This window comes from Neoarius graeffei, chromosome 15 (genome assembly GCF_027579695.1).
Source record: "Neoarius graeffei isolate fNeoGra1 chromosome 15, fNeoGra1.pri, whole genome shotgun sequence".
Taxonomy (NCBI): Eukaryota; Metazoa; Chordata; class Actinopteri; order Siluriformes; family Ariidae; genus Neoarius; species Neoarius graeffei.
In genome coordinates, this window is record NC_083583.1 from 11,734,541 (window position 1) to 11,759,468 (window position 24,928).

At 39.7% G+C, this 24,928-nt stretch overlaps 1 protein-coding gene across 2 annotated transcripts in view; it reads left to right on the forward strand.

Moving 5' to 3' along the window:
* sptbn1 (spectrin, beta, non-erythrocytic 1) overlaps window positions 1-22,694 on the forward strand; it is a 237,292-nt gene extending 214,598 nt beyond the window's left edge. For both annotated transcript variants that reach the window (XM_060940853.1, XM_060940854.1), the window contains 9 exons: window positions 770-908; window positions 1,030-1,114; window positions 6,738-6,934; window positions 9,062-9,159; window positions 9,271-9,325; window positions 12,099-12,310; window positions 15,434-15,607; window positions 15,716-15,758; window positions 21,085-22,694. In XM_060940853.1, the coding sequence (XP_060796836.1) occupies window positions 770-908; window positions 1,030-1,114; window positions 6,738-6,934; window positions 9,062-9,159; window positions 9,271-9,325; window positions 12,099-12,310; window positions 15,434-15,607; window positions 15,716-15,758; window positions 21,085-21,315 (1,234 nt within the window). In that variant the 3' untranslated portion in view covers window positions 21,316-22,694. The remainder of the gene's footprint in view (window positions 1-769; window positions 909-1,029; window positions 1,115-6,737; window positions 6,935-9,061; window positions 9,160-9,270; window positions 9,326-12,098; window positions 12,311-15,433; window positions 15,608-15,715; window positions 15,759-21,084) is intronic.
* The last annotated feature ends 2,234 nt before the right edge of the window (window positions 22,695-24,928 follow it).

The window sequence follows — 24,928 nt, forward strand, 5'->3', positions numbered from 1 at the left end:
AGAGATCTTCCAGATTCTCTGAATCTTTTGATGATATTATGCACTGTAGATGATGACATGTTCAAACTCTTTGCAATTTTTACACTGTCGAACTCCTTTCTGATATTGCTCCACTATTTGTCGGCGCAGAATTAGGGGGATTGGTGATCCTCTTCCCATCTTTACTTCTGAGAGCTGCTGCCACTCCAAGATGCTCTTTTTATACCCAGTCATGTTAATGACCTATTGCCAATTGACCTAATGAGTTGCAATTTGGTCCTCCAGCTGTTCCTTTTTTGTACCTTTAACTTTTCCAGCCTCTTATTGCCCCTGTCCCAACTTTTTTGAGATGTGTTGCTGTCATGAAATTTCAAATGAGCCAATATATGGCATGAAATTTCAAAATGTCTCACTTTTGACATTTGATATGTTGTCTATGTTCTATTGTGAATACAATATCAGTTTTTGAGATTTGTAAATTATTGCATTTCGTTTTTATTTACAATTTGTACTTTGTCCCAACTTTTTTGGAATCAGGGTTGTAATATAAAGAACGTTACACAGTGGTGCAAAGATATGAAGTTTATTTTTTCATGTTGAAAATATTTTCACTCACTTGTGAATATGTTCACCACTCGAAGGTAAACTTCATATCTTCACGCAACCATGTAATATCCTCTATATATATGTATAATCCTGATGATCCTTACTGTCACAAAACATACAATTTGGTTTTATGGTTAAAACTACATTCTACTTGACCGTGTTTCTGCCCACTGGCGTGCTGCAGGGACGTGTCCTCTGTGGAGCTGCTCATGAACAACCATCAGGGCATCAAGGCCGAGATCGATGCACGTAACGACAGCTTCACCACCTGCATCGAGCTGGGCAAGTCTCTGCTGGCACGCAAACACTACGCATCAGAGGAGGTGAGGGGCCGGTCTGCACACTCTAAATGTCGTGTGTGTGTGTAAAAGTGTTGCACTGAATATCAGCGTTCTGAGAAGGTCTTCCAATAGCAAATAAATGATCGTTTTAACTTGTGCACAGATTAAAGAAAAGTTGCTACAGTTGACGGACAAGAGGAAAGAAATGATTGACAAGTGGGAGGACAGATGGGAGTGGCTAAGACTGAGTAAGTCCATTTGTTTTGTTTTGTTTTTTTTAAACCCACATACGCCTTTCCTCCAAAATCACATGCACTTGTCATGTAAATATTTTAGCAGATTGTAAGAATTCACTAATGCAGGGTTTTTCAAAGTGTGGGAGAGTCAGCCCCTCCTCAGAGAGCAAATAAACAACAGCGCCCCCTCTCACAATTTTTGTTGTTGCTATACTTAATGTTCTATTCATATTTAAAAAAAAAAATGGTTGTTGTACACATTTTTTTTTCTTTTACACATTTTAAACATCTGTGCTTTTCTTTTTAAAGCATCTTGTTTTACACATTTTAAACATCTCATAGCATCGTTAGCTAGCACCTCTTGGCAGACAACACACTGTGGCAGTGGAGCATCTTCAGATCCAGTCCATGAAAATCCAAACTTTAAATAATCGTGGTCATACTTCCTTCTTTTTTCAGTCCCCCCAGGATTCCGCGGGCCTTTTTTGTGATTGTTGCGGGCTAAAATGTCTGATGTTGCGGGGGGTTTTCCAAAAAATTGCGATGAAAGTTGCGGTGTTTTTTAGGTTTTTGTTGCGATTACATTGCAGGAGGAAGTGAAAGTTGCGAGAAATTGTTGCGATTTTCTCTTTTTGTGATTAAAATTGAGAGATATGTTAAATATTAAGTTGTTACTGAAAAACTATTGATTAAAAAAACAAAGACACTGAGAAATGGTCCTATAAACATCTTTACCAATATAAAAGATTACCAGGACTACAAAAATGCAGAAAAATAGGCTTTACTGATCCAAATGCACCTGTTGGTTCAAAAGTTAAAGTGCATAGAACCTCACAGCACAACATGAAGTTACCTTATAATATAATATAAATGCCTCAGCTTTCATGTAAAAAAAAACAAAACACTAGTACTGTGTGCAGGCAGTCTCTCCTGAAGACTAAATTAAACAATAATTATAAACTAATAAAATAAATGGCTCAAGGCCTCTGCATGCTCTTGCGACAAGGCAGACAGTTGTAATTTATTGTTGAGCGGGGAGTAATAGGCGTGCGCGATGTTATTCACCGGCACAACGCAAGGGGGCGCGAAGTCGCTAGGAGTAGTTGGTGGGTGTGGTTAGTGGAGTGTTTATCCCCCGGTTACTTATAATGACTAGAACTTTTTTTTTTATAATGACTAGAACTGGAGTCGTATAGATGTACGTACTTCCTCAATCAACCGCTCTTCATGCTGCTCCATCTTCGCTCGTGTTTTTAAAAATGCCGGTCGTGAAAACAAAACAAACCGGGAAAGTAGGGAAGCGGAAGTGCGTGTACAGCGGATGTAGAGTGGACCAATCAGAGCCCTCTTGTCTGCGACACTGTCTGCAAGGCTTCTGAGGGGGTCACAATTTTTGGGAGGTGCGCGCAGAGCGTCTGCGAAGGTGGGGGGGCTACACAGACACTGTCTGCGACGCCATCTGTGAGGACTGGGTTGTCAGCATAAATTGGCCTTCAGGATTCATAGAAGAAAAAAACAATTTGAACAGAATCTCACTGTATGATGCTGAAGCTGCCTAAACAATGGAAAATAAAATACCATTTTGGCAAAAATGTTGGCATCCATTAATTTCTTGTATTAAGTAAAAAAATAATGTAAAGTGCACTCAGTCCTTCACTGTAAACATAACACACTTTCAGTAACAGAATTTAAGCCTATATAAACATTGTCTCGCACATGCAATGTTGCCAGATACTGCTGACGTTTTCCAGTTCAAAATATGTTCAAAATCCGCCAAAATGCACTTAAAACCGCCCAATCTGGCAACACTGCGTGCATGCTGCGTCTCTTGAACGTATACACGGAAGTAAGGCGGAAGGTAGTTTGTCGACGTCACCTCAAGACGACGCCAACGATTGGTCAAATTTGCGGGAAGGTTGCGGTGATTGGATATAATTGCAACACCGCCCTGAATTCGCGGGGATTGGTTGAATCGCAACATTGCGAAATCCTGGAGGGTCTGGTTTTTTGCTTGGCCCAGACTCTGTCTCCTCACTCACTGTAGCTTTAGGTACTAAAAATCAATCCATTTTGTCTCTGGTAAAGGCTAGCTGAAGTTCGCTAAATGTCCGCAATAGTAACTTATTCTGGTTTATGTTTCCTCACGTTGCGCCCCCCCGAAGAACTCTGGCGCCCCCCAGGGGAGGTGCGCCCCACACTTTGAAAAGCCCTGCACTAATGTAATAATGTTATCAGAATGTTGCTCACACAACCTTCTGAGCCACTTTGTAAGAGCTCTTAGAAATGTTACATGAAATGAAAACATTTTCATAACATCTGGAAAATTCAACTGATTCACTACTACTTGAGACTAACGCAACAAGTAAATCAATTCACTTCTCTTACTAGCTCTGCTTTGCAATAAAAAAAAAAGAAGAAACACCATTGGTACAAAGCAAGCCCATTCACTTTTTTATGCTGATCAGAGAATTACAATGGTTTCTCATGTGATAAAAATGTGCGATTTGCGATTAAATATTTTAATTGCTTGACAGCACTAATTATTATTAGAGACACTACGTAACTCAAGCAGTAAATCACTTCATTCATGGTTCTCTTGCTAGCTGGGTGTGAACTGCGAGTCATTAGAGTGATCAAAGAATTTCCCGTTAGGGTGATCAATGGCAAATTTAAGATGCCATTCCTCACTCAATCTGGCAATCTGACTCTCTCTGTAAATTTAGGCATCTTAAAATGTTTTTATTAATGCCAAATAAAATATCCAGCACAAATTATTATATATGATAGACACAAATGAATAATTTATAAATTTTAGTTAGCGGGACTGCAGCTTATCACCGCTCCTGCCCGCGCCGCATATGTGCACTCCCGCTCCCGCCCGCGCGCGCATATGTGCACTTCCGGTCCCGCCCGCGCCCGCAATGAGCTTTCAAAATTTGTCCCGTGCCGCACTGCTTTGCGGCGGGTCCCGCGAGTCCCGCGGGACTCCCGCGGGAGTGCAGGGCTCTACCGTACGGACAGAATGCAGCGATGTCTGTACAAATAATCGAGTCAAATATTTTCCTGTCCGGCCTGACCTAACTCGGTCAAAAGCATTTTATCATATGACCTTTTTAAACTAACATACACACTGGAAAACAAAACAACCAACAACGATGTGTGAAAAACAAACCAATCAAGGACCTTCAGGACTTCCCTGGACTTTTTAAAGTGTTCATCTTTCAGGATGTTTACTGTATCTTGCTGTTGTTGTTATTGTTGTCAAGGTAGCGTTGAATACTTTGCGAAAAGGCAGACAAAGTGTCCGGTTTGTAGTCTAAATTTCCTTTTTTACTTCGCTTCTATATAGAAACCAGTGTTGTAGTTGAGTCATTAAACCTCGAGTCCGAGTCCAGTCTCGAGTCCCCAGTGTTCAAGTCCGAGTCAAGTCCAAGCCATAAAAAAAAAAAATTGAGTCGAGTCTACTATTGATCCGAGTCCGAGAACAAGACTCCAACCGCACCATTTGACGGTGGCTGTTTCAGCACCATTAACATTAGTTTGTTCCTGAACAGGTGAATGTGTTTCTCTTTGTCAGGGAGTGTGAAGTATTCTGTCAGAGATGGTTGGGAGACGGATGTAAGTGCAGAAGGTGTGTTGATTAATACAAATGAAGACGGTAAACAATTCAGAATGGCAGGCAAAATCGTAAAATGGTGAAACAGGCAGTAGGTCGAGTGAGGCACAAACAGGCTATCGTAGACTCGGCAGAATCAAAGACGAGAAACAGGAAATCGGGGATCAGGAAACCAAACAAGGAAATAAGGCTCAGTAATGTATTAGCAACGCTTCTCAATACTTCGCAAAGTAAGTGTGTTTTCACAGTTTTTATATAGGCGCGCTGTTTGCGCCTTAATCCTGTGCAGGTGCGAGTTGTTTACGGCATGCATGAAAGTCCGCTTGGCGCGTCCGCTGTCCGGAGCACACCCGCGAGTCTATCTGATGCACGTGCGAAGGCGCACAGATGTGACACTCTTGCACGAAATTAGTACAAAACTTAATGTAGATATAAATATCTCATCTCATCTCATCTCATTATCTCTAGCCGCTTTATCCTGTTCTACAGGGTCGCAGGCAAGCTGGAGCCTATCCCAGCTGACTACGGGCGAAAGGCAGGGTACACCCTGGACAAGTCGCCAGCTCATCACAGGAGATATAAATATCTTATGCTAAATTATTATGGCATGTTGCAAAAAAATAAGAAAAAATCTGAGTCCTCGTCTCCAATTTACGAGTCCGAATGCAGTTAATGCATGAGTCCGAGTCCAAATCCGAGTCATCAGTGCTCAAGTCCAAGTCGAGTCACGAGTCCTTAAAATTAGGGCACGAGTTGGACTCGAATACTACAAGTCTAATAGAAACTCCATAGTAAGTTGTCCAGCTCTTTAGAGGGGACGACTGTTGCGTCTCTTTCCGCCTTAACTTCAGCAAGAAATCTTTTGAAAGCGTTCATGTCCTACTGAGTTTTTTTTTATGGTGTTTTCTTGTTGTCCTTTGAATTTCTTCACTCGAAAGTACCTTTTTTTCATTTTCTTCAACAATTTCAGCTTGTTCAATTCGGTCTGTTTGATAAATCATCTGGAGAATAAAATTCACTTTCACTGTGCTCAGTTGTGTTGCGTATTTTTCAAAGTAACAATTTGGAGCAAAATGAAAACAGCGGAAGGAAGCGAGGGAAACGGGGCCGGGGCTGGATACGTCTTTTTCCGGACCGGATTCAAAAATCCGTATCTACCCCATCACATGACTTTTCTCAATGGTTTTATTAAGAGTGCTTGTTCGGGTCCGTATGGCTCATATGATAAATGGCCATATTTTATAATGCAATCAAATTCAATCATGAGGTTCAGGAAGTGAATAGTTTTTACCATACAGCGTTTGATTTTCACTTCTCTTTTTTTTTTTTAAAAAACATTTGAACTGATTTTTTTCCCAAAATAGCATTTAACTTGGAGGTCTCAGTTCAACACTACATTACCCAGATTCCCAAAGGAAAACCCACCAATCAGAGAAGTCACGGTTACCATGGAAATATGTGACATGATTTGAAGTCAGGCCATCTTGCATTCTGGGATTAAAAAGAGACCACATTGTGAAGCATAATAACCCTGATATAGTAATAATAATCTAAAAAAAATAAGACTGTGACATAATTCGTCATTAATTCTGCTTTACACATCATTATTTTTCCAGTTGTTTGTTTGTTTGTTTGTTTTGCCTTGAAATCATTGTCATTAGGTCCTAATTATTGTTTGCATTTATGCTTTAAACACTTTATTAAAGAATTTTTTGCACAAAAATGAACTAGAAATTCACTTCCAGAATGAAAAAGTGGGCGTGTCCCTGTTGACCTGTTAAATTCTGATCGATAAAGCCATAATCCCATCCATCCAGATGTTCTGTTTAAGTCAGAAATCACATTGCGGAAAAAAAAATCGAATCATGTTTCACATTCTCTTTCACTTTTATTTGTCTGAGCTCCGTGTCCTGCTCCTCAGTCAGATCTGAGCTGAAAGGCAGAAGTTGCTCATGTGTGGGGGCGCGTTCACTTTTAATAATCCTGCCACTCACTTCCCTTTACTCTGTGTCTGTGTAGTTTTGGAAGTGCACCAGTTTTCACGGGACGCGGGGGTCGCCGAGGCGTGGTTGCTGGGTCAGGAGCCATACCTGTCCAGTAAGGAGGTGGGGCAGAGCGTGGATGAGGTGGAGAAGTTGATCAAGAGGCACGAGGCATTCGAGAAGTCGGCCGCTACCTGGGAGGAACGCTTCTCTGCGCTGGAGAGGCTGACGACGGTGAGATACACACCATCTTACTTACCTTCAGTCATTTCAGTAGACGGTTTTATCTGAGGCCACTGAGCAGGTCATATTGTGTGTGTGTGTGTGTGTGTGTGTGTGTGAGGCGACGTGTCGTCTGTACATCTTATACATTTATATATCTTATACATTTATACGTCCTATACCAAACACTGGTCCATGATGGGATTAAAATCATAGGAGGTCATTAATTATTATTTTACAGGCTTCGTTTTCTGTCAGTACAGGGCTTTAGCTGCTGCCATGTGCTCAAATTAGGTTACTTTTTTTTTCTATTTTTAAAATTAAAAATAATATATTCATAATAATTATTACTATATAATAATTTAATTAATATAATTTCTTATCATTATTTCTGGCATATGTTTTGTGGGTTGTTTTTTTGTGTCACAATGTGTTTTTCTGGCTGTTTTATTTGTTTCTTTATTGTTTTTTTTTTTTTAATGAGTCTTATGCTATTTTATTTCTTGTACATTTTTTTTCAGTGTACAGCATTTTGTATTTATTTATCTATTTGTTTATTTATCATCAGTTGTATTTTTAAAAATTAATTTTCTTTTAAATTAGTATTATTTTAACACTAGTTTATTTTCATCTTTTTATTATTATTATTATTATTATTATTAGAAATTTTATTAATTAATTAATACATATTTTATTTTTACAATTAATAAGTTGTGTTTTAATTAGTTTTTTTCTTTTATTTATGTTTATTTATATTTATATATTTTATTCATATTCTTTTAAAACAATTGCCTTTTAAAACCAGTTTATTTTCATCTTTACTATTTTTTATAAATTAATTAATTCACATTTTTTTTATTTATTATGATCATTATCATCGTTGTACTTTTTAAAATTGTTTTTAATATTATTTTAAAACAAGTTTTTCATCTTTACTTTTATTTATTTATGAATTATCATGAGTTGTATTTTTAAATTAGTTTTTTTAATATATTATTTTAAAACACTTGCTTTTTAAACCCAAATTATTGTCATCTTTACTATTATTTTTTACTTAATTAGTTAATATATTTATTTATTATTAATCATCATCAGTAGTTATATTTTTATTAGTTTTTTTTAATATTCTTTTAAAACAATTGCCTTTTAAAATCTTTTTATTCATTCATTCATTCATTCATTGAATAATGTCCTATTTCAGGACAATACTCAAAAGCAGTGTTGTGTGATGCTTGAAGTTGATTATTTTTCTATAACAACATCTCTTGAAGTGTTTTATTCCTCTTGTATCACTGCAGTTGATTCACATTGCTTTTTTAAATTAAAGAACAACAGCAACAACACATCATACTTTCGATCAGTTTATTCTGTAGTTAGTGATAATGTTGTGGAAAGCCCATAAAACATTCTACTTCCTGTTAGCACTGATAACAGCTGTTACTGAAGTTAATGAAACAAACGAACAAAACCACACAGTTTGTCATGTCACTGAGAAAAGCTGAAGAAGCATTAAATGTGTGGGAAAATTACAGCTTTACCTCCGACTGTTACAGAGCGCTGACGCTGGAGACTCCTTCCATACATCTCAAATAAACGTCTGCTTTATTCCAGAAAACTTCATCATATCAAGGATTATACATTTCTCTTCGTTAAAAAATAATAACATATTATTAATCAGTTTATTACGAAGCTCAGTTTATACGGAGCATCAGCATCCAAGTCCCTGTAAAGGAGCTGTTGCTATAGAAACCATAATGTATTAGTAAACACACCGGTGATTTGCCTTGCAGTTGGAAATGCTGTCCGAGCCGCTGTTATAGAAAACGAATGCTCTTGTGAGGAATGATTTCTCAAAAGAAGAAGTGACATATGATTGAAATGAGTACAGTACACACTCTTCCTCATAGTCAGTACTACTTCTTCTAGAATAATCCGATTTACGGTACCAAATGTTTTTACAGTCATTTTTAAATATTTGCGTGTTGAACACAGTGAATCAGAAGGAAATGAGTTCTTTAAAAGTGGAAGTAAATTTCCTCATAGTACAAGGGAGTAGGGGAAGTGCGTGCGTGTGTGTGTGCATGTGTGCGTGCGCGCGTGTGTGTGTGTCAGATCAGTTGACCTGTCCTTCTCTCTTAGCTGGAGTTACTGGAAGTGAGAAGAAGGCAAGAAGAAGAAGAGAGAAAAAGAAAACCCCCAACGCCAGAGCCGGAGCAGGAGATCGAGGCACAGCAAAGGTAATCACACTCTCAAACTTGGGACAGAAGAATTTTTTTTTTTACTTTGTGAGATGTTCAGTAGTTAGGTTTGTTTTTAATTCTGCATAAATGTTCCTCGTTTTTCCGCAGAGAAGGAGAGCAGATCGCTCAGAACGGACTGCCGTCAGATCAGGAATCCCCACGGGTGAGTTCTCTTACATCCTAAACCACGCACTCTTGATTAGAGCTCAATCACAGCGCATACATATAAGGACTCTCACACTGTAAAAAAAGAATAGTTGAGAATACTTGAAATTTCAAGGCAACAGTCTGCATTAAGAATTTTATGTTTTGCCAACGATGTGCCCATGATAATCCAAACTATGATAAAACTGTTATCTTTATTAAGAATTCTTAATTAAGTCAATTTTCAATTCCTCATTCTGCCAACATAGATTTCTCTTTTTGCTGAACAGTGGCATTCACAGTAGTACAAAAAGGCAATTGAGGTTATCAGACTTTTTTCACCTTTATTTGGATAGGACAGTGTAGAGACAGGAAATGAGCGGGAGAGAGGGACGGGGAGGGATCGGGAAATGACCTCGGGTCAGAATCGAACCCGGGTCCCCGGGTTTATGGTATGGTGCCTTATCCACCTGAGCCACGACGCCATACCCGCAATGTGGGTTTTAAAAACTTTATTTCAATATTGAAGTTTTGTAATTGTGTAGAACAATGAAAAAAGGCATGTATAGTTTAATGATAACTTGTGATGGCGTCGTGGCTCAGGTGGATAAGGCGCCATACCATAAATCCGGGGGTTCGGTTCCGACCCGAGGTCATTTCCCGATCCCTCCCCGTCTCTCCCACTCATTTCCTGTCTCTACGCTGTCCTATCCAAATAGAGGTGAAAAAAGCCCCAAAAAAATTGTGATAATCTCAATTGCCTTTTTGCACTATTGTGAATGCCACTGTTCAGCAAAAAGAGAAATCTATGTTGGCAGAATGAGGAATTGAAAATTGACTTAATTAAGAATTCTTAATAAAGATAACAGTTTTATCATAGTTTGGATTATCATGGGCACATCGTTGGCAAAACATAAAATTCTTAATGCAGACGGTTGCCTTGAAATTTCAAGTATTCTCAACTATTTTTTTTTACAGTGCAGGAACACACAGACTTTGTGATGTATACACTCTGTACCCTGTGTCTGATGTTACCAAGCCTTGTATTCTGTATTGCTTTTCTGGTTTTGACCCTGTTTGTGTTTTTGGACTGTGAGTATTGTATTCCCTCTGATATCCTGTCTGTGCCTGTTTTTCGACTCCGCCTTTGTCTCCGTTTTGGATCTGTTTGCTTTCAATAAAACTCGTCCTGCACTTACATCCATCTATTGCCCTGACACGACAGAAACTGTCAACTGTCCAGCAAGCTGGTGGACTAATACAACTCTTTTAATGAGTTTTATATGAAACTATCATGAATATTTTCCATAAAAAGTATGCATATCAGGTGAAAATACTAATTCAATCCAAATTGCTTGAATCTGGTCTCACTGACTTCAGAATTTAATGCAGAACAATGTACTTTTTACAGAATTAAAATATGTTTATCCGTTCTTGAGATATTGCAAGTCAAAGATCGAAAATACGGCTTAATTTTTATTAAACTGCCGTAATATTCTGTATGAGGGTCACATGGTCCAAAATGGGCCTCATTAACCAATGAGATCAAATGTTTTTTCTTAATAACTTTTCTATTTTTCAAGATATTTACATCGAAATTGGTTGTAGACTGAATACAAAGTTTAAAAAATTAGTAAAAATCAAATTATGCAAATTAGTATTTAATTAGTATTAATTATGCTAATTAGGTAAACGCGTTACATCGGTACCCTCAATAAAAACGTAACAAAAGGTTATTTCTAATCCCCTCTTTGTGCTCTGTAGGCCTTTGTATTTCTCAAAAGTAGGGCCTACTAGTGTTTATATGAAAGAATATAAATGATTATTTCGATTAATATTCACAGCTTTCAAGGCGAACCTCGAAAAAAACTGTCTGATCCACATCCAATAAACAATTCACATTCACTGAACTGAAATTGACACTTGCGTTTCTGACTTCCGGTTTTTAAAATCTCATTCTGACCACTAAGATCTCAATATTTTTCATCAAAACAGCTCCAGTTATATTCTAAAATAGTTATTTATTTACATGAATCAGTTTGATTTAAAAAATAAGTAGGTAAAGCTATGAAAACTCACTTCAAAGTCTCCTGTGAATCAGAACATCAAAACTAGCAGACGGAAAATTTTGCTGAATCCTTCATCAGAAACAGTGAGAGCGAGAGAACATCACTATAAAAGTTATCTGATTGATATTGACGAGTAATCCAGTCGGAAACCGATCAGGAGAGAGAGAGAGAGAGCCTGACTGGCAGTTTCTCGACGTCACGCAAGCAGAGTTTTTACTCTGTTGTACCGACTTCAACCTGCCGTTACTCCAAAAGTACTGAACAGATCTTAACCAGATACATTTCTTTGGAAAGTAGAGATTATAAGCGTTTTAATGATAGCATTCACAATACAAAATATTCAGGAGTTGAGCAATGACAGATTTGGAAACTTAGATGAGCGTCTGCATGGACAATTTTCACAGCACGGCCAGCGAGCGTCTGATATGCCTATAAAATGTGTTAGTAAATAATCCCATGTTATTTTTTAATAAACAAATTAAAAATAAGCGCTAGATTAAAAACCCATCTATCTTATGGAAATAAAGATACAAATTTTGTTGCCCGGTGGTCAGGTGTTTGAGGTGCGTCGCCTTCCACTTATGACTGGGTTTCCTGTCGTGGGAGACATACTGTACGTCATATGGTCAAGCCATCAAAAATCAGGTTGATGCATTCTCTTAAGTATGGTTCTCCGCAGTTAACTTTCCCTGCTTCTCTGTCTGTGTTTCCGTGTTTTCTCAGGACGGAGTGGACAGAGAAATTGTGAACGGCGTGCCTGAGAGGAGCTCAAAGGAGCCAAGTCCCATCCCGTCCCCAACTTCAGGCAGACGCGCTAAAGGCAGCCAATCATCCACCCTGCCGGCCAAAAGTCAAGAGTCTCCCTCCGCCCAGCTGGAGGGCTTCCTACACCGCAAGCATGAGTACGAGGGCCACAACAAGAAGGCATCCAACAGGTAACCCCACCTTCTTCACTCATCTCAGTTGAACCACTTAGTATTAACTATTGAGTCACTTAATAATAGTGTGTACAGATCCTGGAATTAGCATCATGTCTTTTGTAAGGAAAATAAATCACTTGGGTGTACAGGTATATTGTTATCCTGGAAAATAATCAACGATGGTGTGTTTTGATGAAGTGGAGTTACACTGTTAGAAATAGGGCTACAGTAGGAGTCCATTTCTGTTCCCTAAGGTACAGTCTACATTAATGTACCCCCTAGGGCTTATTATTGGACTTCAGGGTAACTATGTGTACCGTTTTAGGACCAAAAAGGTACAGATATGTTCCCAAGCAGTATACAGTGGTGCTTGAAAGTTTGTGAACCCTTTAGAATTTTCTATATTTCTGCATAAATATGACCTAAAACATCATCAGATTTTCACACAAGTGCTAAAAGTAGATAAAGAGAACCCAGTTAAACAAATGAGACAAAAATATTAGACTTGGTCATTTATTTATTGAGGAAAATGATCCAGTATTACATATCTGTGAGTGGCAAAAGTATGTGAACCTCTAGGATTAGCAGTTAATTTGAAGGTGAAATTAGAGTCAGGTGTTTTCAATCAATGGGATGACAATCAGGTGTGAGTGGGCACCCTGTTTTATTTAAAGAACAGGGATCTATCAAAGTCTGATCTTCACAACACATGTTTGTGGAAGTGTATCATGGCACGAACAAAGGAGATTTCTGAGGACCTCAGAAAAAGCGTTGTTGATGCTCATCAGGCTGGAAAAGGTTACAAAACCATCTCTAAAGAGTTTGGACTCCACCAATCCACAGTCAGACAGATTGTGTACAAATGGAGGAAATTCAAGACCGTTGTTACCCTCCCCAGGAGTGGTGGACCGACAAAGATCACTCCAAGAGCAAGGTGTGTAATAGTCGGCGAGGTCACAAAGGACCCCAGGGTAACTTCTAAGCAACTGAAGGCCTCTCTCACATTGGCTAATGTTCATGAGTCCACCATCAGGAGAACACTGAACAACAATGGTGTGCATGGCAGGGTTGCAAGGAGAAAGCCACTGCTGTCCAAAAAGAACATTGCTGCTCGTCTGCAGTTTGCTAAAGATCACGTGGACAAGCCAGAAGGCTATTGGAAAAATGTTTTGTGGATGGATGAGACCAAAATAGAACTTTTTGGTTTAAATAAGGAGCATTATGTTTGGAGAAAGGAAAACGCTGCATTCCAGCATAAGAACCTTATCCCATCTGTGAAACATGGTGGTGGTAGTATCATGGTTTGGGCCTGTTTTGCTGCATCTGAGCCAGGACGGCTTGCCATCATTGATGGAACAATGAATTCTGAATTATACCAGCGAATTCTAAAGGAAAATGTCAGGACATCTGTCCATGAACTGAATCTCAGGAGAAGGTGGGTCATGCAGCAAGACAACGACCCTAAGCACACAAGTCGTTCTACCAAAGAATGGTTAAAGAAGAATAAAGTTAATGTTTTGGAATGGCCAAGTCAAAGTCCTGACCTTAATCCAATCCAAATGTTGTGGAAGGACCTGAAGCGAGCAGTTCACATGAGGAAACCCACCAACATCCCAGAGTTGAAGCTGTTCTGTACGGAGGAACGGGCTAAAATTCCTCCAAGCCGGTGTGCAGGACTGATCAACAGTTACCGGAAACGTTTAGTTGCAGTTATTGCTGCACAAGGGGGTCACACCAGATACTGAAAGCAAAGGTTCACATACTTTTGCCACTCAGATATGTAATACTGGATCATTTTCATCAATAAATAAATGACCAAGTATCATATTTTTGTCTCATTTGTTTAACTGGGTTCTCTTTATCTACTTTTAGGAGTTGTGTGAAAATCTGATGATGTTTTAGGTCATATTTATGCAGAAATATAGAAAATTCTAAAGGGTTCACAAACTTTCAAGCACCACTGTATAAAGGGTACAAATAAGTATCTTGGAGGGTCCTGATCCAGCGACAAGTCACTGTAACCCTAAAGGTACAGGAACATACTTTGTTTTCTGAGAGAGTAGCATTACCACCCCAACTCTGATCACTGATCTATCACATGATAACAGCATGAAGTATGTTATCGTTCTTATAACACAGCAATAACACTGCCAGTCATAACATATTTTAGGTAATTTAAGAACAACACTTTTTTATCTGTTTATAGTTACAAGAGCAGCCTGGGGAGCAGTTGGGGGTTACTAGGTGCCTTGCTCAAGGGCACTTCAGCCATTCCTGCTGGTTCAGGGAATCAAACCAGTGACCTTTTGGTCCCAAAGTTGCTTCTCTAACTGTTAGACCTCCCATTAAGCTTCCCATTTAATTATTACTTTTAATATTGTGGAATGTCCATGAAATAAGTACTATCATTTCTGCTATAGCAGCTGTAAACAGTCATTCCCTCTCCTTCGCCTCACTTCAGCCATGTTACCGAAAACCTCCTCTGTCTCAAAGATGTCGGAAAACTTAAAATAACTGCTTTACCTCTGATCGTTACAAATCTCTTGACACTGAAGCGTCTACAAGTTGTTACTCTGGAAAGGAGAACATACTGTCGAAGAGCTATTATTCTATCCATATTCACGGGATATGAGCAATCGTGCTCTGATTGGCTACTCTACTACTAGGGTATCAGCTCATATGCCGTGAGTAGAGAAAAACAAAATGGCACAGTTTGCATGTTCTCCCCGTGTCCGCGTGGGTTTCCTCGGGGTGCTCCGGTTTCCCCCACAGTCCAAAGACATGCAGGTTAGGTTAACTGGTGACTCTAAATTGACCGTAGGTGTGAATGTGAGTGTGAATGGTTGTCTGTGTCTATGTGTCAGCCCTGTGATGACCTGGCGACTTGTCCAGGGTGTACCCCGCCTTTCGCCCGTAGTCAGCTGGGATAGGCTCCAGCTTGCCTGCGACCCTGTAGAGCAGGATAAAGCGGCTAGAGATAATGAGATGAGATGTTAGAACACCTTTTGACCAATCAGAATGGAGAATTTGACAGCGCTGATGTATAATCTAGAATTGGGAAACTGTTGAATATAACTGTTGGCATCAACTGAGACCAGTATTTTCCTGATTGCATGTTGATTCCAAAATCTCTCCCAGGTCCTGGCATAACGTGTACTGCGTTATCAACAACCAGGAGATGGGCTTCTACAAAGACAACAAGAATGCCGGGCAGGGCATCCCGTACCACAACGAGATCCCCGTCAGCCTGAAGGACGCCGTCTGCGAGGTCGCCATTGACTACAAGAAAAAGAAGCACGTCTTCAAACTGAGGTGAGCCGAACTTGTGCTCATCTGAAGTCCTGAAACCTGACAATAAAAGAAATGAACAGTTTGTCGTGACTTCTTTTCATAATTTTTCTTTTTTAATTTTCTTTACAGAGTGACAAACGGAAACGAGTATCTCTTCCAAGCCAAAGATGATGTAAGGCACCTTTTTGAATAAATGTCTAGAAATTGCTTGGCAGTGCCCCCTTGTGGCAGACAGCAGAAAAACAATTCAAATCCACATCATGCCAAAATCTTGAGGAACTTCAGGGTTGTGCCTGGAAACTTCTGGAAACTTTTTATTTCTTGTGCATTGTTAATGTGCTTTAGCGAGCAAGTCGAGACAAATCTAGTTAGCTGATATTTGCTAGAACTGGTAAGAGCGTTGTTATGGTTACAGTGCGCTATGGTTACAGTGGTTACAGTATGGTTATGCTAAAGCACATAGATTTTTGCTTTTGTTTACATTTTCATGTGCTTTGTGTCTTTATGTTCTAGTCCCATCTCAGCCCCTGTCCTATCAGTGGTTTGTTACCTGATTGTGGGGACCTGTATAATGTTTTGGTACATGATTAGTTTGTCTGTGCATACCCTGTTGGTTCCTGGTTCTTTGTCTCATCACAAAGTCTAACACTATTAGACGTAGGGCTACAGTAGGAGTCCATTTCTGTACCCCAAGGTACAATCTACAGGGCTTATTATTGGACCTCAAGGTAACTATGTGGAACTTTTTAAGGCCAAAAAGGTACAGTGGTGCTTGAAAGTTTGTGGACCCTTTAGAATTTTCTCTATTTCTGCATAAATATGACCTAAAACATCATCAGATTTTCACACAAGTCCTAAAAATAGATAAAGAGAACCCAGTCAAACAAATGAGACAAACATATTATACTTGGTCATTTATTTATTGAGGAAAATGAGCCAATATTACATATCTGTGAGTGGCAAAAGTATGTGAACCTCTAGGATTAGCAGTTAATTTGAAGGTGATATTAGAGTCAGGTGTTTTCAGTCAATGGGATGACAATCAGGTGTGAGTGGGCACCCTGTTTTATTTCAAGAACAGGGATCTATCAAAGTCTGATCTTCACAACACATGTTTGTGGAAGTGTATCATGGCACGAACAAAGGAGATTTCTGAGGACCTCAGAAAAAGTGTTGTTGATGCTCATCAGGCTGGAAAAGGTTACAAAACCATCTCTAAAGAGTTTGGACTCCACCAATCCACAGTCAGACAGATTGTGTACAAATGGAGGAAATTCAAGACCATTGTTCCCCTCCCCAGGAGTGGTCGACCAACAAAGATCACTCCAAGAGCAAGGCGTGTAATAGTCGGCGAGGTCACAAAGGACCCCAGGGTAACTTCTAAGCAACTGAAGGTCTCTCTCACATTGGCTAATGTTAATGTTCATGAGTCCACCATCAGGAGAACACTGAACAACAATGGTGTGCATGGCAGGGTTGCAAGGAGAAAGCCACTGCTGTCCAAAAAGAACATTGCTGCTCATCTGGAGTTTGCTAAAAATCACGTGGACAAGCCAGAAGGCTATTGGAATGTTTTGTGGATGGATGAGACCAAAATAGAACTTTTTGGTTTAAATGAGAAGCGTTATGTTTGGAGAAAGGAAAACATTGCATTCCAGCATAAGAACCTTATCCCATCTGTGAAACATGGTGGTGGTAGTATCATGGTTTGGGCCTGTTTTGCTGCATCTGGGCCAGGACGGCTTGCCCTCATTGATGGAACAATGGATTCTGAATTATACCAGCGAATTCTAAAGGAAAATGTCAGGACATCTGTCCATGAACTGAATCTGAAGAGAAGGTGGGTCAGGCAGCAAGACAACTACCCTAAGCACACAAGTCGTTCTACCAAAGAATGGTTAAAGAAGAATAAAGTGAATGTTTTGGAATGACCAAGTCAAAGTCCTGACCTTAATCCAATCGAAATGTTGTGGAAGGACCTGAAGCGAGCAGTTCATGTGAGGAAACCCACCAACATCCCAGAGTTGAAGCTGTCCTGTACGGAGGAATGGGCTAAAATTCCTCCAAGCCAGTGTGCAGGACTGATCAACAGTTACCGCAAACGTTTAGTTGCAGTTATTGCTGCACAAGGGGGTCACACCAGATACTGAAAGCAAAGGTTCACATACTTTTGCCACTCACAGATATGTAATATTGGATCATTTTCCTCAATAAATAAATGACCATGTATAATATTTTTGTCTCATTTGTTTAACTGGGTTCTCTTTATCTACTTTTAGGACTTGTGTGAAAATCTGATGATGTTTTAGGTCATATTTATGCAGAAATATAGAAAATTCTAAAGGGTTCACAAACTTTCAAGCGCCACTGTACATATATGTTCCCAAACAGTATATAAAGGGTACAAATAAACACCTTAGAGGATACTTATCCGGCGAAAAGCCATTATACCCCTAAAGGTGCAATAATATACTTTTTGAGAGTATAGGCTACGTTCACACTATAGCTCACGATGCTTTGTAATGAAAATGAGGCGTTTGGTGGCGATGCTTCTCCAGGCTTTGGGAAGGATTCCCAAACCCACCTGCCAGTATTTGCCGCTTTGTTTGCCAACAAAAACATCGCCACCAAATTTCAGTGCATGCATTGAATTTTTTTGTGATGTTTTTGGCCACTCACAAGGTGGAGACGCACCAAAAAACAACTTGTGAAGCTCGGAGAACATTCGCTGTGTATTGCAAGATTGGTGGCGTTGCTACTAATTTTTCATCGCCAAGAATTTGCAAAAACCCATCGCGAGCTGGAGTGTGACTGTAGCCTTATTGTGCATTTTGGTCACTTGAAGTCCAAGCCGTCTTTCTGACTTTTGTAATCTTTTGTAGTTGAAAGTTTTCACACTAAAATAAACACTAGTTTAACATTTTTATGCTAATCGCCTGTCTTAGGGAATGCTTTTTTCTACTGGGAAATGCTTTTAAGAAACAAAGCGAGACGACCATTCGATTTCATAAAATCTGTGAACTTTAGCTCCCTCTGAAATTTGGTCATTGTGATATGTTTATTTCTGTAATATCTCACAAAATATCAGGCCTTTCTGTGGCTGGGAAGTTATTTAATTTGAGGGGATTAAAGCAAATAATGTACATGAAATCGCTCGCTTCGTGCAGTCAAGCAGACAGAGGAAGTCCGTATGTGTGTGCGCATGCGCAGGTTTACCTTTGAGCGTGCACTGACAGTTCCATCATTCTGTCGCTAAATGAACAGCTGATCACACCGAGGTGCTTGCTGAGCGCCGATATTTAATAGTTTGGTCCTGCATTTCCTTTCCTTCGTATACAACCCCGATTCCAAAAAAGTTGGGACAAAGAACAAATTGTAAATAAAAACGGAATGCAATGATGTGGAAGTTGCAAAATTCCATATTTTATTCAGAATAGAACATAGATGACATATCAAATGTTTAAACTGAGAAAATGTATCATTTAAAGAGAAAAATTAGGTGATTTTAAGTTTCATGACAACAACACATCTCAAAAAAGTTGGGACAAGGCCATGTTTACCACTGTGAGACATCCCCTTTTCTCTTTACAACAGTCTGTAAACGTCTGGGGACTGAGGAGACAAGTTGCTCAAGTTTAGGGATAGGAATGTTAACCCATTCTTGTCTAATGTAGGATTCTAGTTGCTCAACTGTCTTAGGTCTTTTTTGTCGTATCTTCCGTTTTACGATGCGCCAAATGTTTTCTATGGGTGAAAGATCTGGACTGCAGGCTGGCCAGTTCAGTACCCGGACCCTTCTTCTACGCAGCCGTGATGCTGTAATTGATGCAGTATGTGGTTTGGCATTGTCATGTTGGAAAATGCAAGGTCTTCCCTGAAAGAGACGTCGTCTGGATGGGAGCATATGTTGCTCTAGAACCTGGATATACCTTTCAGCATTGATGGTGTCTTTCCAGATGTGTAAGCTGCACATGCCACACGCACTAATGCAACCCCATACCATCAGAGATGCAGGCTTCTGAACTGAGCGCCGATAACAACTTGGGTCGTCCTTCTCCTCTTTAGTCTGAATGAAACGGCGTCCCTGATTTCCATAAAGAACTTCAAATTTTGATTCGTCTGACCACAGAACAGTTTTCCACTTTGCCACAGTCCATTTTAAATGAGCCTTGGCCCAGAGAAGACGTCTGCGCTTCTGGATCATGTTTAGATACGGCTTCTTCTTTGAACTGTAGAGTTTTAGCTGGCAACGGCGGATGGCACGGTGAATTGTGTTCACAGATAATGTTCTCTGGAAATATTCCCGAGCCCATTTTGTGATTTCCAATACAGAAGCATGCCTGTATGTGATGCAGTGCCGTCTAAGGGCCCGAAGGTCACGGGCACCCAGTATGGTTTTCCGGCCTTGACCCTTACGCACAGAGATTCTTCCAGATTCTCTGAACCTTTTGATGATATTATGCATTGTAGATGATATGTTCAAACTCTTTGCAATTTTACACTGTCGAACTCCTTTCTGATATTGCTCCACTATTTGTCGGCACAGAATTAGGGGGATTGGTGATCCTCTTCCCATCTTTACTTCTGAGAGCCGCTGCCACTCCAAGATGCTCTTTTTATACCCAGTCATGTTAATGACCTATTGCCAATTGACCTAATGAGTTGCAATTTGGTCCTCCAGCTGTTCCTTTTCTGTACCTTTAACTTTTCCAGCCTCTTATTGCCCCTGTCCCAATTTTTTTGAGATGTGTTGCTGTCATGAAATTTCAAATGAGCCAATATTTGGCATGAAATTTCAAAATGTCTCACTTTCGACATTTGATATGTTGTCTATGTTATATTGTGAATACAATATCAGTTTTTGAGATTTGTAAATTATTGCATTCCGTTTTTATTAACAATTTGTACTTTGTCCCAACTTTTTTGGAATCAGGGTTGTATAACAACGTCTTTTCTTCTCGCTTTCCGTTACTGTAGTCGGTCTTTCATGTTTCATTCACACACTCACGCCCTCCATTTTTCTCTCCTGTTTCAAATTTGTATCCCATAATGCCTTGAGCGAACAGCCCACCACACAATGCATGACATAGTATCTTGAATTGGGTCGTGGTGAAGCAGGAAAAAATAGCAGAGAATTTAAGGCCATGTGGCCTTAATTAATTGTTCTATTAAAAAAAAACCTAATAAAATTGGAAGTCTGTGACTCGAATTCGGTAGCTTTCGGTCCACTAAACAAAAATAATTGGGTGTCAAAAAAATTCTTTTTACGACCTACACTTGAAAAATTTGAAAGGCAGTCTATCTTTAAAATCGCCATTCTTAAAAACATGTTCCATTTAACAGCCTTAAGTTCTTTCGTTTGTTGTTCTCAGGGAACTTTTATCTTGAGGATGAAAAGTATGAAGCTAAGAACCATTAGTTGTCCAAAGAACCTTTTTTTTGGGGGGGTTTTGGACGTCTTGTAAACGTTCCTTGTCCTCTGTGTGACCTTTTCTCAGGAGGAGATGAACATGTGGATGCAGGCTATTCAGAACGCAGTCAGCGGCTCCTCCCCTTCGGACAAGTCTGACATCACGCCTAGCAACCAGAGCACTCCTGTCTCCAGCCGCGCCCATACACTCCCAGCAACCGTCACCCTGACAACCGAGTCAAGCCCAGGCAAGCGAGAGAAGGACAAGGAGAAAGACAAAGAGAAGCGTTTCAGTCTCTTCAGCAAGAAGAAGCAGTAGAGGCCAGTCCCCCGAGCAGCAAAGACGTCCCTCGTTCCTTGCTTTCATCAAATGTGTCTTTTTTTCTATCTCTTCCTTCCTCTCTCTCTCTCTCTCTCTCTCTCTCGCTCATTCCTGTCTGTTCACCTCATGTGATATTCCAGCATGCAAGCTGAAGAGCGAATATGTCACACTCTGTGCCTGAAGTCCCTCTGATCGGGTTCCAAAGTTACATAGAAAAAAAAAAAACTGACGATAAAAAAATTCTCAAAAAAAAGGAGTGATTTTTAGCTAGGGTGTGTCGTGGGTCAGGTTTGGAAATTCCGAGGACCAGAAATTCCGAGGACCTTTTTACTCTGTTCTGTTTCTATTGTCTTTCGATTTTAAAGCTATGATTTTAATTATTGATTATGAATATCACTCTTTTACGTAACCGTGTCGTTCGGATGGGCTGGATATTTAAAAAAGAAAAAAAAAACCCCGCTTTCCTCAATTTTGTGAGGCTGTCTCGGAGGGATGCGCCGCATTCTTAGTGTGCTAGTGTCAAGGAGCAAGACGGCGATGCTTGACGAAATCGAGTCCACTGTGCGATTCCAGTCTGAACCTGAATCTGACATTTCCATATGAAGGAATCTTCTATTAAAAAATAATAATAATAATAATAATAAAATAAAAAATTTCCATTCACTTCTGTAGTTGGCCAAATCTGTCTTTTAACAATTCCAGGCTGTGAAGCTGTAGAACTCCTCACTAACATGAAGGTCGATTAACATTTGCTTGTCATTTGTCCTTTTATTAATTAAAACCACATATTATTTTTTTTAACCTGTAAGAATGTTATATGCTATATGGAAAAAATACTCATTTTATTTTTAATTTTTACATTTTCCTTCCTTTCCTTTTTTTTTGTTCACGTCTGTTGAGTTGCATCATAATATATGTTTCAAATAATTCTAGTACAGAGTATTGAAAAACTAGCTGTATTATAAACACTATAGCATCGATGTTAAGTGGAAAGTTGAGCTCGAGCATTTACTGGAATAAAAAACGGTAAAGTTACTCAAAACATACGGTCGCTTGCTTGTTGGCTATAGCACTACGCATTATAATGATTTTCTTTTTTTTTGCTACATTATACCGCTATTTGATACATAGTGTGCATTTCTCTGTCACTGTATGTAATGTAATGAAGAAACAAAAAAAAAAAGAAAGAAAATCATCTACTGCACAATCAGAAATAGCGTAATAATAAGAATGAAATCCTTTTGCAGCGTCAGGGCTGGTGAGGGCGTATAGTAACCTCAGTATAGTCCGGCTGTATGAAATGAAACTGCACCTGTAGACCTTTTACCCCTCTCTGTTAAATATGTGTGATGTCATTAAAATGCTTTTAAACATTACCGCCTTCTACTGACTCATATGTCCCTGTTTTTGCTGGGTTTTTTATTTTAGTATGATTATCTCTGTTTTTACTATATTTAAACAAACATCAGGAGATCTTTAGATGTCACAGTTGTCACGATGGCAGCATTTTGACATCATGATGTGCCATGGAAAGGAAATCTGAAATGGTAAGGAACGTATAAGGAATAAAAGGTCGAGAACACTTCAGGCTTTCTAAGGCCCTGTCCACACGGCAACGGATTCAGGTGAATCTGATAAAATTGTTTATCGTTTCGGCCTGGCGTCCACATGGCACCGGCGTTTTGGGTGCCCCAAAACGAAATCTTTTGAGAACGGGTCCCAGAGTGGAAAAATCTGGCAACGGCGCCGTTGCGAAGTCGTCTGGATGAGTAGAACGGATTTGTTTACGATGACGTCACAACCACATGACTGTGAGTGCTTCACGCCGGGTAGAAGTGTAACGAACTCGATGCGAGTCGTCAACAAATCCTATAACTTGGTTCATGAAACGCGCTTACAAAATATTTTCACTGTGAATATTTATTGTGTAATGGTGCAAAGAGAGAGAGTGAGAGAATAGCCCTTAGGGCAGAGTCTTTAATCCAAACACTGCGGAAGCAGTACCAAACCGCGCACCGCCCGTGCGCTTTCCAAAAACAAAAACAATCCCGCTAGCAAAAATAGGAAAAAAAAAAAAAGGAGCAATCTCACCTCTTCAGATGTTGGTTTAAGTCCGACAATACATTCCTCGAAAAGGGCGTAGAAGAACAATGTAATCCATCAACGTGTAGCATTCAATTTATTCCGGACCATTAAAGAATTCTGGAGGATATCAGAATGTTGGCGTACTGGCTTCCATCTACCCCCGTTCATTCCTCTTTCCGCATCTTTCGTTTTACGCTACTGATTAATAATCAAAACTTTATGTGGCTGATGCTACAGAAGAAGGGGTTTATGCGCATGCGTCTACTTCTATTGTTCTGGTGTCTCCGATGGGACCGTCTTACAGCGCACGTAGAGGTGTGGCATGTGTATTGCATCGTTTTCAGCAAGCGTTGCGTTGCCATATGGACCTGATATTTTACTGATCCGTTTCCCATGTGGACGCGATATTTAAAAAAAAAAATCTCATTGCCGTTGTTGTGTGGATGTAGCCTAAGTGTTTATTATCCTATTAAGGGAGAATCAGACGACTTTATTGTCCATTAAACTTCTGGAAAATGGAAAATTGTCTTTGGCACTGGAAGACAAAAAGAGAAATACATCATCCAAAACAATAGACATTAAGAACAATACATGATGATAAAATACTGTAAAATAAGAAAATGGCATAGTTAGTTCCAGTGTAGTCTAAAAAGTAATAAATAATAACAATAATTAGATAGACTGTGACTAAAGTCACAGTGATTTGCGCTAGCTGACCTTTATCAGTTGAAGGTCAGTTTGTTGAACATACAGTAATAAAAAAAAAACTGATTCAAAAAAACATGAAAATTGACAGAGTTATAAGTGATTGAAAAAATATATATTGGAAGCGTGTGTGAGATCTCGGCGAACCTATGGAGTGCAATCTTTGCTCCCAAAAGAAAGTGAAATATGTAAAATGGAAGTGTGCTGGTTCCAATGCTGAGGAAGTATGATTAAAGGGGGTTGGAGGAGAGAAGACACAACTCAGAGGAAGGTGAATACAAATTTGAGTATTCTAACAAAGACCGAGAAAGTATTGTCAAAAACGCACTCTTACAAAACTTCATATAGGCATCCATCGATTATCCATAACCACTTATCCTGTGTAGGGTCGCGGGCAAGCTGGAGCCTATCCCAGCTGACTACGGGCGAAAGGCGGGGTACACCCTGGACAAGTCGCCAGATCATCACAGGGATGACACATAGACACAGACAACCATTCACACTCACATTCACACCTACGGTCAATTTAGAGCCACCAATTAGCCTAACCTGCATGTCTTTGGACTGTGGGGGAAACCGGAGCACCCGGAGGAAACCCATGCGGACACGGGGAGAACATGCAAACTCTACACAGAAAGACCTCCGTCGGCCACTGGGCTCAAACCAAGAACCTTCTTGGTGTGAGGCAACAATGCTAACCACTACACCACCATGGGCACCATGGGCCCTTCATATATGCACAACATCTCAAATATATCAGTCATGTATGTAGAGCAGAAAACACGACCTACAGTACACGAAGAACTTCTGATTTGCTAAA